A 13,787-nucleotide genomic window follows, 5' to 3' on the forward strand; every position below is an offset into this window, starting at 1 on the left:
AGCTTGAATAAATGACTCTTACGCAAAAGCTTCTTTTCTCACAAAAAGACTAAGCCGAATTTTGTCTTGGAGATCTGTTTTCATCAGTTTCGGTTAAAACCAAGATTTCATCATTACAAAACCATGGTCAAACTGCTCGTACCCTGGATATTCTGTGTAAGATCTGAAATTCTTTATTTCTTTTATTTTTCGTTTCTTATATCTTTTTTTTTTCAGATCTTAAGAAGAATTTGAAAAATTTGGAACAGAAATTTGGATCTGAAATAGAAAATTTTAAGTCTGAAATAACCTTCAAAAACAACATTTCAGATCTAAAATTAGATCAAATAAACCTTTTGTTAATTTATAGTTTATGGGTTTCGAGCACACATGATATTTTTGATGTTTTTGCACTACACAATGATTGATTTTCAAAAAGTTTCACAAACTGTTTTTTTTAACTAACTTTTGGGTTCAACTGTGATAAAATGTTTTCAAAAAACTTTCACAAACACATCAAACTTTTACTTTTCATGCACTATTTATGTGTTTCCAATGTTAACCTCATGCTTGGGGAACATATTTGGGCAGTCTCCCATTGGACAATTAGCTGAGTACCTGCTAGTAGCTAGCAGAAGCTGTCAGATACAGAAGTATCAAAAAAGGCAAAAAGTGACTCAGACTCATTTATTTTTCTGACCTGAAATAACCAAGAAAAACAAAAGTTCAGATACTTAAAGTATCCAAGCGTTATTTAAAAACTTTTCACAACCCATCTCAGATCTAAAAACTAGATCTGAAAAAGATAATTTCTCATCTGAATTAGAAAATTTGCTAAGAATGGGTGTGCACTGAATTGGCGCACAAATTGCTGTGTGTAAGTCTCTGGAATCCAGAGACAAGTCTTTAAACATGCACAAAGGAAGATTAAAGATAGCGTGGTTGTTGCTGAATCCGCTAGCAATTGACAATATACATAGTTTGGCCTCGTAATGATGATGATTGATAAATTAGTAAATAGGTATTTTGTTTTGCTGATTCAAAAATTTTATATAATTTAATTTTGACCTCATGATGATGAAGCTTGATAAAATTGTAAAGAAGAAACTTTATTTCGCTGATTCAAAAGTTTTGTGGCATATTTGCTACATGTTTTCACCAAGAATCAAATGTACTACCAGGAATGTCCTAAAGATCTATTTGGTATATTTGATAGCGATATTTTACCAATTTTTGTTAGCTATCTAAATGAACTCAACTTAACTATCTTTCAGTATTTTTAGTTTGGTTTTCCGAGCAACAGAAATAAAATTTTAGAAAAATTTGAATGGTAAAAAAAGATTTGATGCCTTTTGGTGGTGATGGTGCCCAGCAAAATCTAATGACGGGTTCGATTCGCACGTGCACTGCAACTTATAAGGTGTGTTCTGCTCAAATATACATAGCTTAGTGAACCTTATTTATCTTGAACTCCGGGTTAAACGACTGGCATGTTATCTGAAAAATAAGATTTTTCGAGCTATTAAGGCGAATTATATGATTTTTGTTTAATAAAGTAAAAAAGAATAACTATGCTCATTTCAGTTAACTTGCCAGGCGCCTAACCCGGAGTTTAAACGACTACGGTTAACTAAGCCACAGCTATTTTACAAGAGCTCACCGTGTAAGTGATTATCATACTTTTTAGTATTCTCCTTATTCAACATGCAAATCTTCGTCCTTTTGTGACAGCGTTAAACAAGTTTCACAAAAATTTTGATTCAAAAGTGGGGTGGGGGGAAACTACTTCAGAGAAAACTTTTTGAAACTTATTTGAGACTTGCCTAGTAGATGTTCCTGCCCGAGTAGTCGTGAGTCAGTGATGAGAAACTCACAATCATGACTTCTCAAGTGGTAGTTGATAGACCGACAGAAAGATCTCGACAGACATGACAATCCGCAAAGTCGGCTACTCTTCCTTTTCTCAGTTCCGTTGATGAAAGTTTCCAATATTTTTTTGTTGGTGAAGGTCACGCTGAACCCCAACGACGACGCTGAAGAGCCAAAAAATGGCCTCGGTTCCAAAATTAAAAGAAAAAGAAATAGCAAAACCATTGTTTTTTTTCTTGAATTTTTGAAAAAAGAGAGATGTAACCTATATAGGAAACCTCAAAAATGTCTATTAAATAAAAAATTTAAAAGGCAGCTGACTTTTTTGCCTCTTAGTTTTTTTAAATCAACAGTGAACTTTCATCAATATGGTTATTCTATCTTTTATTTTTTGATTGGATGCATAAAACTGACTGGAAAATTTTTGTCAAATAGGTTGATTAAGAAACAGGAAGTTTTGCATGACTGCGAGTGTAGAAATACTCCCATGACAAACCAGAGACCGATTTTAAAAAACGATCAGTTGGACTATTGTATAATAGTCTCGCTGTCTGTGAGAACCACCAATAAATCTATAAATCAGTTGTCAACTTGACGTTTGAATTCAGTTGTATTTTTTAGGCTTCATAAACCGGATATTAATTGAGAAACTATGCTTTTATTTTGTCATGGTTTTGTTCGGAGCGCTGTTTGAAACTTGAGCTTCCGGTACGTTTGGTTCGAAGTCTAATTAAGCACCTGAAAAATTAGAATACGTTTTTTTAAACAAAATCATTTTTACACATTTATTAACATAAATTATTTACTTGAATCTTGCTTCTCAAATTTGTTTGATTTTCCAATGTTTAACTTTTCTTCTGTCTCGAACAAAAAAGAGCACTGGTTTTAACGGCAACCACTAGCAGCAGAAAATTTTTAGTAATCAAGAATTTTGTATATTTTAATAACACCGTAAATCTGTGTAACAAGATGAAGACTATTTGGGCAGATGAAGCCCAAATTTGTCTATGCAGGCAAACTAAAACCCAAAGGCGAAGTTGATTTGCAGATAGAAAAACTGGAGGTTTTTTCGTTGTTCAGATTAGGAATATTTAAGTCTAACTATGAAAATTGTTGTCTAGTTGATGGCAATGGAAAATATCAGGCGAATAACTAGTTTCGATAAAACTAAAAATATCTACACCAGAAACTACACCAAGAATTACACCCAATAAAAGAAATCTAGAAAAGCAAATTGTAAGCATCGTTTATTTTTTTTTGCAATTTTTACAAATTCTCTTCCGAAAGAAATTCTCACTTAAACTCACATCGGATACTTTTAGGATTTTGAGAGTTTTGACACAATGTCCGTGCCCTTATTGAAGGATGTTAACTTGGTCCAAAAAATGATGGTGCGCCCAATAAATTGTCTACTAGAAGTAAAAAGTTCGGGCCACAAAGTTCACAACACTGGTAATAAAAGATAACTCTTTAGTCGGGCACATTGAACATCAGAATGGGAGCTTTCAATTTAATAGCGATCCAGAAAGCAATTGGTTTACCATATAAAGCTATTTATCAAACTAAACTCTAAGCAAAGAGCTCCAAAAACTATTCGAGGTCAGTTAAGGGGCAGTCGAAACATCGGGGTTTTGCACTGATATGCGATTGGTCTTCTTACTTAATCCATTTCTATCAAAAGATTTCAATAAATCAGGAAAATAAACAAACAGTTTGTAGACTATAGACCCTCATAATATAAACTGTCATCTTGTAACAGTACCAAAAAAATCGTCGTCGCCAATTTTACCGTGGTTCTTGTGATTTTGATTTTTATAGAAATTATAACATATCTTTTTGTCGTTCGCAAAAAATTGTGATGTTTCCTGATCAAATAATAGGCAAATTGTTCATACTAAGAACAGAGTTTCTGTATATCAAGTTAAAGACGACAATATTACTTGGTTGAACATTTCTTTTCAGCCAATCAAAGAAAATTACTTGAAATTACTTTTCAGCCAATCATAAATCAGCTTTTGCATATCTCATTTGTATTGAGACAATTAAATTTTAAGTAACGACCTTCTTATAAAAAATCTTAATTCTAGGTTTTTGTTTGCTGAAATTTTAACAATGAAAAGACATGATTCTGCTAACTGTTATGATCAGCATCCAAAAATACGCATAGTTTACTTTGAACCAGAACTTTCGGTTCATGTGATAACTTTCCGCTGAAATAATGGAACCTGATTTAAACTACAATTTATTATTGGATAAATTAGATATTTTACCTCTGTAAAATATTTAATATTGACCAATCATAATCCATCCAACTAACAACCCACTTATTTGTAAGTGCTGAAATTACTGGTAATTTCAGCACCAGAGAGATTTGAATTTAACTTAGAAATTACTTACCTCTCCAAGAGAACTTCAGCAGTTGCAATAAGTCAGTATACTCTAGATCTATTGAGCCTAGCAGAGACTAGTTAAACACCCTGAGACTAGTAGATATAAGAGTAAGATTAGGATCGGTATTAGACTAAGAAGTTGCACGAATCTATCCGGCCGAAAATAAGATAGCGTGACGAGCAGACGGTGTACCCTATGAGTTAACCACATCGGTCCTAACTCATCTGGTGCGACCATAAGTCTCGAATAAGACCTTAATAGCTTAGAATTAACCAACTATAGATTAGAAATTAGACAAAACGTTTTCAAAATGTTACACGATAATAACTTAATTGAAATGTCTCTACGACTCAATAGATCAGAGCCGATATTCCGAACAATACTAGAACTACCCGGTATTGGAAGAAGACCTCGGACAAGAGACGATATACGACTACGTAGAAACTTACCATTTAGTTTTATGGTTGTAAGGCAAAAGCCAACACAAACTTTTATATTTAGAATCTTATTAGCAATGAATTTAGTTTTTCATTTGCGATCATAAAATTTTGAAGTAAATCTTCATGATTTTTCAGGCGCTAAACAAAATAATTAATGTACAATAACGATTGATAAAAAGATCTCAGATCGTTCCCTTAATTTCTGCAGTATTATATAAAACATATTTGAAAAATATTTATTGAAAATAAAAATAAAAATTGGTAGCATGACAATAAATAGATAGTAATTATAAACCATCTTGTTGTTACAGCTTCATCACCTAAACATAACAGCAATCATAAGCTCACTAACATCATTTAAAAACTAAATCTTTTTATCAAATAAATATAAACCATTTTGAATTTAAATTCACTTAATTTTAAATTAGATCATCAAGGCTTATCCTTGGATCTTCATAAATTTTCTATCTCATTAATTTGAAAAAAACTAATCATCAAGGCCTATCCTTGGATCAAAAAGAGCAATTTTGTTCTCCCCCACCCACTTAGCAAGTGAATAACGACCTCAAACGTCGATTCACTATCCAACCCTTTCAAAAGACCCAGGACTAAAAGAAATTTTAAAATAAAACTAACCATTCAAATTAAGCTAAACAGCAAAGAACTTCGGTGATTCATCCTTCACTTGAACCCTCCTCTTACCAGATCAGGATAGATCTTAGACTTAGTAAGTTTAAAATAGTATCTAACGAACTACTTGCGTTCTAATTATACCTGAACCTTGTGGATCGATTTACTATTCTCCAACCCTTGAACACAATCACTACCCCTAAGTAAGATTAGGTAAGTTAACACCTTAACTTAGACTAGCCACGAGAAAGTAAAAAATCATTCTCCGGAATCGATATACTTTTCTCTCCAACCCTGAATAAAAAGACCCATGTTAAGCTAACCAAAAAATTGTAAGGACTAACAGTCTAGGAAAATAAAAATAACTAACAACTTCTTGCATCCCTCATCCTAAACCTTATGTCATTCCAAAATTTAGGAAATAAACAAACAATCGTTAACACAATTGTGAAAAAGACAACCAAAAATACGATCTTGTAATCACTCCACATACACAAACAGTTGGATACATTGGAACAAAACGGCAAACAATAAAAAGAAAAATTATAAACAAACAAAGACAAATCACATGAAAAAGATTTTTGAAATATAGAAACGCATTTTCTGAATCAGAAGCCAACAGTTTAGACAAACTATATAAATTAAAAGAATCAATAAATAAAAATTGCCCCATTCACGATCAATTATTTTTTTCCGACTCAGAAACAACTTCAAATTCATCAAAAAGAGGAAAAAGAAGAATAAAAAAGCAATATAAGCACAAACCAGTACACCTGTATAATTGGAATCAACCAATTAGACACATTGATTGTTATATATTAACAGTCATCAAACGAAAAATTGAGCCACACTCAAAGTGACGAAAGTCCAGATGAAGAAGCAGTTTTTCCCTTTCTTATAGATTGACTCGATGATAGAGGACAAACACGATTTTGTAAAAACTTACTCGTAAATTTGTTTGAACCAGGAATCAGTCCATGCAAAGCAGAATTCCTGGATGTAAAAATCAAAAGACAAATTATTGAACAATATTTGAAAGACATATGTTATCTAACACAACAATACGGAATCTACGCCATAGAATTCAGCACACCAAATACAGCCCATAGTAAATATGTAATTCAAACAGACGATTTTGAATTAGAATTTTCAAAAGTATTCATCGAATATATCAACAGCATACAATATCATAATTCACAAAGCAAATTCCATATTCACTAACGAAGTTTTTGCAATAATATATAGTTATATATCTATATTAGAAAAAACAGAAGTTCAAAGTATATCACCAACCGAAACATCGAAACATACAAAAAAAACGAAATGAAATCACAGTATTTTCAACATTTCTACATATAAGCCGCAAAAATTTTACTAAAGAAGATGTTTCACAAAACACTAAAAATGATTTACAAAATATTTTAGCATGGTTTATAATAGATTATTTCACCCACAATTTAGATTTATATTCACAAGCAAGAAAAAATTTAAGACCTCAAAATACCAATGACGACACTGTCCTTTCAGAACAATCAGATTACGTTTGGGACCCTGAATGGTCTCATCCAGCATTTCTAAATATTCCACAAGATATCTCGAGTCAAGCAACAAGTATCTTTCCACAGAGATTATGTAAAAGTAATACCACTAACCATTGACGCATCACCATTAAATTATAATACATTTTTACCAGATACACGAAATAACAGCTTAAATTCAACAGTCATACATAATGAAAATCTCAATGGAACCAGAAATCTTACACAACAAGATATTCAAACACCATCACACTTCATAAATGAAGAAATCGTCCAAACAACAATAACAACTACACAACAAAGTATTTCACCAATACACCCCAATCTGACAACACCAAGAAATACAAATACATCACTATCACAGGTAACCTTACAATCAACCGTTAAACAATCGGTTGCTCCAAAATGTTCACAAAGGACTATCAAACGTATAGACCAATGACAATACCGTCAAAAACACAAAAAATGTTCACAAGAAACACTTTTGCAGAACACAATTATAATTATGCTCATCAACCAAAGACAAATCAACCTCCCCAAAAAACTACACAAAAATTAAATCACGTATGTTCCCATTATTGGAACCTTCCAAAAACATCGACCAATTCAGTAAATTTTCCAGATAATCCACAGCCTACACAGGATTGCAGTGAAAATTACCCATTTTTTCAACAGAATAAAAACAAACAACATACACCATATAACACAAACCATTTATCATCTGATGACGATGATTATCATCAACCAGATAATTTTGCACCATATACTAAAAAATATCGCACACAGAGACCGCGACAATCTCAACCATCTCAAAATATGAAAATTTACCAACAAAATCCAACAGATATACAACAAATGCATATACAAAACCCATTTAACACACAATCTTTTCAACCACTACAACCACAAAACCCAATGTTAATGCATTCTTATCAACCAACCCAAATGCAAAATGAAATACCGCTCCCATATTACCTTCAGCAACATGAAATCACAAAAAATCAATTTTCAAATTTTTCACAAATGCCAAATGCCGCAGAATCACTACAGATGACTATGAATCCATACCTCATCAATAACATCGAATAAACCATTAATGGTATTCACAGGAACAGACCCTGAATATTCTGTAGAAGACTATTTGAATGCAGTAACAGCAAACTTAATTTTAAATATAGGACCCGAACCAATTAATACGCCACTACATCAAAATTGGATACATAGACGCACAGCGTTAATACAAACAACACTAGATGGCGCAGCTCAAAAATGGTTTTCAGTATTACCCATAGAAATAATATCAGACTGGAAAAGATTCACACAAGAATTTTCAAAAATATTTGATTCTGAAAGAAACAAACAACATCAAAGATTTCTATGCAGCGAAATACACAGATTACCAAATGAAACAATTAAACAATTAGCAGCACGAATCAAAACACTAGATCGAAAAGCATATTCACATAATATACATGACTACAAAGACACAAAAATGACGGAAATTTTAATGATGACCTTAACACCTCAATTAAGGAAAATAGCTATAAAAAAAAGAGCATCTCATCCTTCCTCAATTCGAGAACCAGATTTAGATTTTCGAAAATTATAAGATAAACTAGAACAAGCAGAAATCACAATGAAACTCGAAGAAACAGAAAATCTAAAACTACAATATGTTAATCGGATTGAAACAAATACTACACAAATAAATAACATACAAGATTCAGACACAGACCTGATTGAAAAAATTACTGAAATACTAAATATCTACGAACGACATCCAAACTTTAAAGGCAAACCATCTTTCAAAAAATGGTGTAATTTTTGCCGACGATATGGACACAGTATTTCCGAATGTAGACAAAAACAACAAGACAATCAGAATAAACCTCAAAAGCACAAAGAACCAAATAAATCATTCTACCATTACATGAAAAAAGAACAAAATCTACGACGAAAAAAATATATATCGAAATTTCTCACACGAAATTTCTCACAAAATTGATATAACCGATCGAATAGCCAAAATAACCAAAATAACTTTTCACGATCGAATTCAAACACAACAGAATTTATTTCTGGATCCAGTTCCCATTCAAACCCAAGGAATAGACACTATTCCAATAATCAATCACGAAACTCATCATATAACAGAAATAGAAACTATTCACAAAATAGAAATAGAAGTAATTCAAATAATCGAAATCAGAATTATCCAAACAATAGATCAAGGAATAATTCATATAATAGATCAAATTATCACAGATCAAATGATAATTATCAAAACAGATCACGAAATAACTCACCAAATCGAAACTCAGGTTACAATAATCGATACAGAAGTTTTTCCCAGTCATCACATAGGAATAATAACAGCTATTCCGATTCTAAACATTGATACAGAAGTAGCACACCAAAACATCAAAGAAACATTAATCAAGTGCAAACAAATGAAGAAACAACTTCAGACCCCCCAGGTATTGACGTCACAGGAAGTAACGAATTACAACTAAATCATATAAATTGCGAATCATCAGATACTGAAAGTGATACAGATAATACAATCTCTGTAAATATGATAACAGTCGAAAACGACTATGAACCTATCATATATGAACAACCTTTTACTTCACATATATATGAAAATCACTCGGAACTCCTCCACGATTACTATATTGGACCCATTAATAATACACAAGCTACACAAGAAGTAAACGAAATTAACACGGTAATTAAACCCGATAAAAAAGATGAAACACAATGCTCAAACACAAAACATATTTATAAAATATACAAAAAGAACAACCAAGAGAAAAAAATTGGTTAATTCCATTTTTCTTAGAGAGCCCAAAAAACAAAGAATTTCAACCACCAGATCTTGAAATTGATTTTTTAATTGACTCAGGAGCAGAATCAAATATAAGTAATATTCCCACATGGAATGAAATCAAAACATTGCATCCAAATTTAACACCTCTTGAAACCTCTAGTAAATTAGCAACAGCACAAGGATCAACATTAGTAAATTATGGAAAAATCCAATTACTCCTTCTCCCCACAAGAACAATGGAACAAAACAAATTTTTGAACAAACCATTTAAACAAATATTTCATATTACTGATATTAAACCCATTATCATTGGCATACCATTTATATCTAAATATATACCAACAACCAACATCCTAAATAGTAAGATCCATATCAAAGATAAATACACAAAAAAAATACAGCCCTAACATTCTTCCAAAGAATAAACAAACAACCACCATTTTTTTCAAAATTTTATTCCATTTACAATCAACAACGGAAATACCTGAAACCACTATCAGGAAAAATATATAATTTTTCAATAAAACAAGTTCACCAGTATAACAAAAGTCAAAGTAAACAACAACTTTTCATGTCAGACTTCGAATTTAAACCTATCCACAAATTTTTCAAAATTACAATCTCATCCATAAAATACTCGAAAAATACGAATTCCGACATCATTTCATTACACGTGTATAACAATATACCATATCAAGTAACATTACCCTTAGGACTTTTAGGATATTGTGAAACAAATGCTACAATTTCACCTATAAATGAAGTAGCCTACCGCGTTAATAGTATACTCCAAATATTAGATATTTGACTATCAACAATTCTTGGCGAAGAATTATCCATAAATAATATAATAAGTAATGAAAAAAGAAACACAGATTAATTCACAAAAACACCATATTTTAAAACGACTTTCAATTTTACAATTTACACAAAAGAACAACTAAAATTTTTAACAATGTTTAATTTTGAACACTCACAAATCACACAAATTGAATTTGATAACTTAGCAAAACAACTGTTAAAATATTCAACAGTCTATGCAACATCAAAATTTGACGTTGGAATAATCAGTTCATCACTACACTTTCCGTTAAAACCTGACGCAGTTTTCAAAAAACAAAGAGCAAGTAAAATACCGATTCACTTACACGACAAGGTAAACAGATTACTTGATATTTTAGAGCAATACGAAATTATCTCACCAGTAAATAAGGAAGAACAACCAAAAGGTAACACCTTCATCAACCCTGTTATCATTCTAGCAAAAGGTGAATCACTAAAAATAGTTTTAGACGCTAGATACCTCAATTCACTAATTGACGAATCAAAATGCAATTGGCCTATTGAAATCATAGAAGTTATCTTAACAAAGATAAATGGTACATATTTCACAACCGCAGACATATGAATAAAGCTTATAATCAAATGCCACTAGATGAACAATCACGACGTTTAACACAATTTGTCATTGGAAATCAACAATATGAATTTAATCGCTTGTTCTATGGTATATCCATAGAACCAGCAGCTTTTTCAGCTTTTATGAGTAAAATTTTTAGACCACTAATACTCAAGAAAAATGCAATCACATTCTTAGATGATGTTTTCATGCAATCACAAACTAAAGAAGAAATGTTTACAGTTTTAGAACAGTATCACAAAATACTTCAGAACGAAAATCTGAAGGCAGCCCCCAATCAATCACACTTATTTTTAACACGCGTTGAATTTTTAGGACATAATATAGAACGAGAAACTATCACTCCATTAAAATCACGCATTGATGCAATTCAAAAACTTCAGCCACCTACAAATAAAAAGAAAATCCAAGAATTCCTTGGAATGTTAAATTTCGTAAGTAAATATGTTTACAAAATGCAATTATACTTAAGACCCTTCTATAACATCCTCACACAACAAAATAATTTTGAATGGACCACTGAACATCAAACACGATTTGAAGAAATTAAAAAGCTTTTAACAGAACAAATTTCAAACACAATTCCAGATCCAAATCAACCATTCTATGCGATGTGCGATGGTTCAAATTTTGGCATCGGCGCAGCATTGCTACAATCACATAGTGGAACAAATAAAATGAACCTTATATCAGCAAATTCACAATTATTCACACAAGCAGAGCTACGACTCTCAACTCTAATGAGAGAATGTACAGCTATAATTTATACACTTACAGAATATGAGCTTCTGATACTTGGATCAAAACACCCAACAGTTTTATGCACAGATCACAAACCAAATATATTTATCTTTACACAAAAATCAAATCCAAATCATAGAGTTTATAGATTTCAACTAATTTTAATGAAATTTCCAAACTTACATATAGTTTGGACAGCAGGAAAAAACCTTGCGTTACCCGATACATTAAGTCAAAATACTTCACCCGAATTACTTACACAAAAAACTACAGTTGAAATACCACAAAATATTAAATTTTATCTCGCAAAAGATGAAACATCACCCCGACTAGAATGCAAATATGCAGTAAAAACTGATATTGATCAATCACAGATAAATAATCTACAACCTTTTCCACTCTACTTAGGTTGCCAAAATAATCACTACGAAGTTGATTTACTAGGCACATCCACTTTTAAACCAATTCCATACTCATAATGGATAAAACATAATACTCAACAAAAGAGAATAAAACAACACTCGCATAAAAAAGACTTTTTTCCATTAATTGAAAAAGAAAATTTAATCAATAAAATAAATTTATCAGGACCACAAACAAACGATTCAAAATACACAATAAACCAAGTTTTTGACCTCCATGACCCACTTGACACAATTTCCCTATCAAAACTAGAAATTGACAATATTTTTCTCCCTCCAACAGATAAAATTACACTTGAACTTTTAAAACAATATCAAAATCTCGACCCAGTAATTAGACAACTAAAATTACGGCACAAATACAAAACTAAGCCCGTAAAAGCAGATACCACAATTTTAGGAAACAAAACACTCCTCCGATATTTCAGAAAATTTAATAACACAACAATCAATGAAAATACAGACCTTTTAGAATATCAATTAAATGATTCTAAAGTTCCCCATCCGGATCAGAAAAAAAATTACACAAAATTTTTATTACCCAAATGCACCAATTTGGATAAAAGTATTATGCAATGATTGCATAATATGTCAATTAAACAAACATTATCCAAATCAAAAACAAATAGCACAAAAACAAGATTTTAAAGGACAAAGTTTATATTTCAACCATCGTATTTCATTCGATATAAAAGGACCAATTTCACCATCCTCTGAAGGAAACTCATACATTATGGTCATTGTTGATGCATTCACACATTATGTAGCACTCAACCCAGTACCACATTGTAATGCTTATTATGCTTACACAATACTTTATGAACATTGGATAGCTAAATTCGGATTACCCGAAATCTTAGTTACAGACAACGGTACAGAATTCATAAATAATGAAATCATCACACTATGCCACTTATATAGCATCAAACATAAACCACGTACATCTCATGCACCTTGGGCAAACAGTTTAGTCAAAGGTATGAACCGTTCATTACAAAAATATCTCAGATGTATCATAAATGGAAATGATACAAGATACACAGAATGGTTAGCAGATGTAAAATTATTTCCCTTAGCATATAATTCATAAATCACGACAACTTTAGGAATGTCACCATACGAAATGGTTTTTAATCAAAAGCCACGTGAACCAATTATGTTTACAGCAAATGCCCATAAAAATGCACAAGAATATTGCCAACCAAATAAAGACTCAATTTGTTATAACCTACCTTTACACAAACATGATGAACTTCATTTTCATCACCCACAAAATCTTAAATTAGCCTACGGCATACACACCGAATGGATTTTAAATAGAGATAAAAAACACCATGAAATTTACCAAAAAGTAACAAAGAAATTGTTACAAAGGCAAAACATTAACAACCAAATTAATTCACGCTTTAAACCAGCCACAGATTTAAAAATTGGAACATCTGTTCTAATACCTAACTTTAATACGCAAAAAGGAATCTCTAAAAAATTACAACCCCTTCGAAAAGGACCATACCAAATAATTGCCAA

The 13,787-nt window shown here is 31.6% G+C and overlaps 2 protein-coding genes across 2 annotated transcripts in view; one reads left to right on the forward strand and one right to left on the reverse strand.

The window, feature by feature from the left end:
- Window positions 1-2,156, reverse strand: part of LOC134855190 (uncharacterized) — a gene marked incomplete at its 3' end in the record, with an annotated part of 44,646 nt that extends 42,490 nt beyond the window's left edge. The window contains 1 exon segment of the mRNA XM_063871633.1: window positions 1,803-2,156. Within this exon segment, the coding sequence (XP_063727703.1) occupies window positions 1,803-2,073 (271 nt within the window).
- Window positions 1-13,787, forward strand: part of LOC134855191 (uncharacterized) — a 623,579-nt gene that overhangs the window by 153,456 nt on the left and 456,336 nt on the right. The gene's annotated exons all lie outside the window — the stretch shown is intronic.

Source organism: Symsagittifera roscoffensis, chromosome 10, assembly GCF_963678635.1.
Source record: "Symsagittifera roscoffensis chromosome 10, txSymRosc1.1, whole genome shotgun sequence".
Classification (NCBI taxonomy): Eukaryota; Metazoa; Xenacoelomorpha; order Acoela; family Convolutidae; genus Symsagittifera; species Symsagittifera roscoffensis.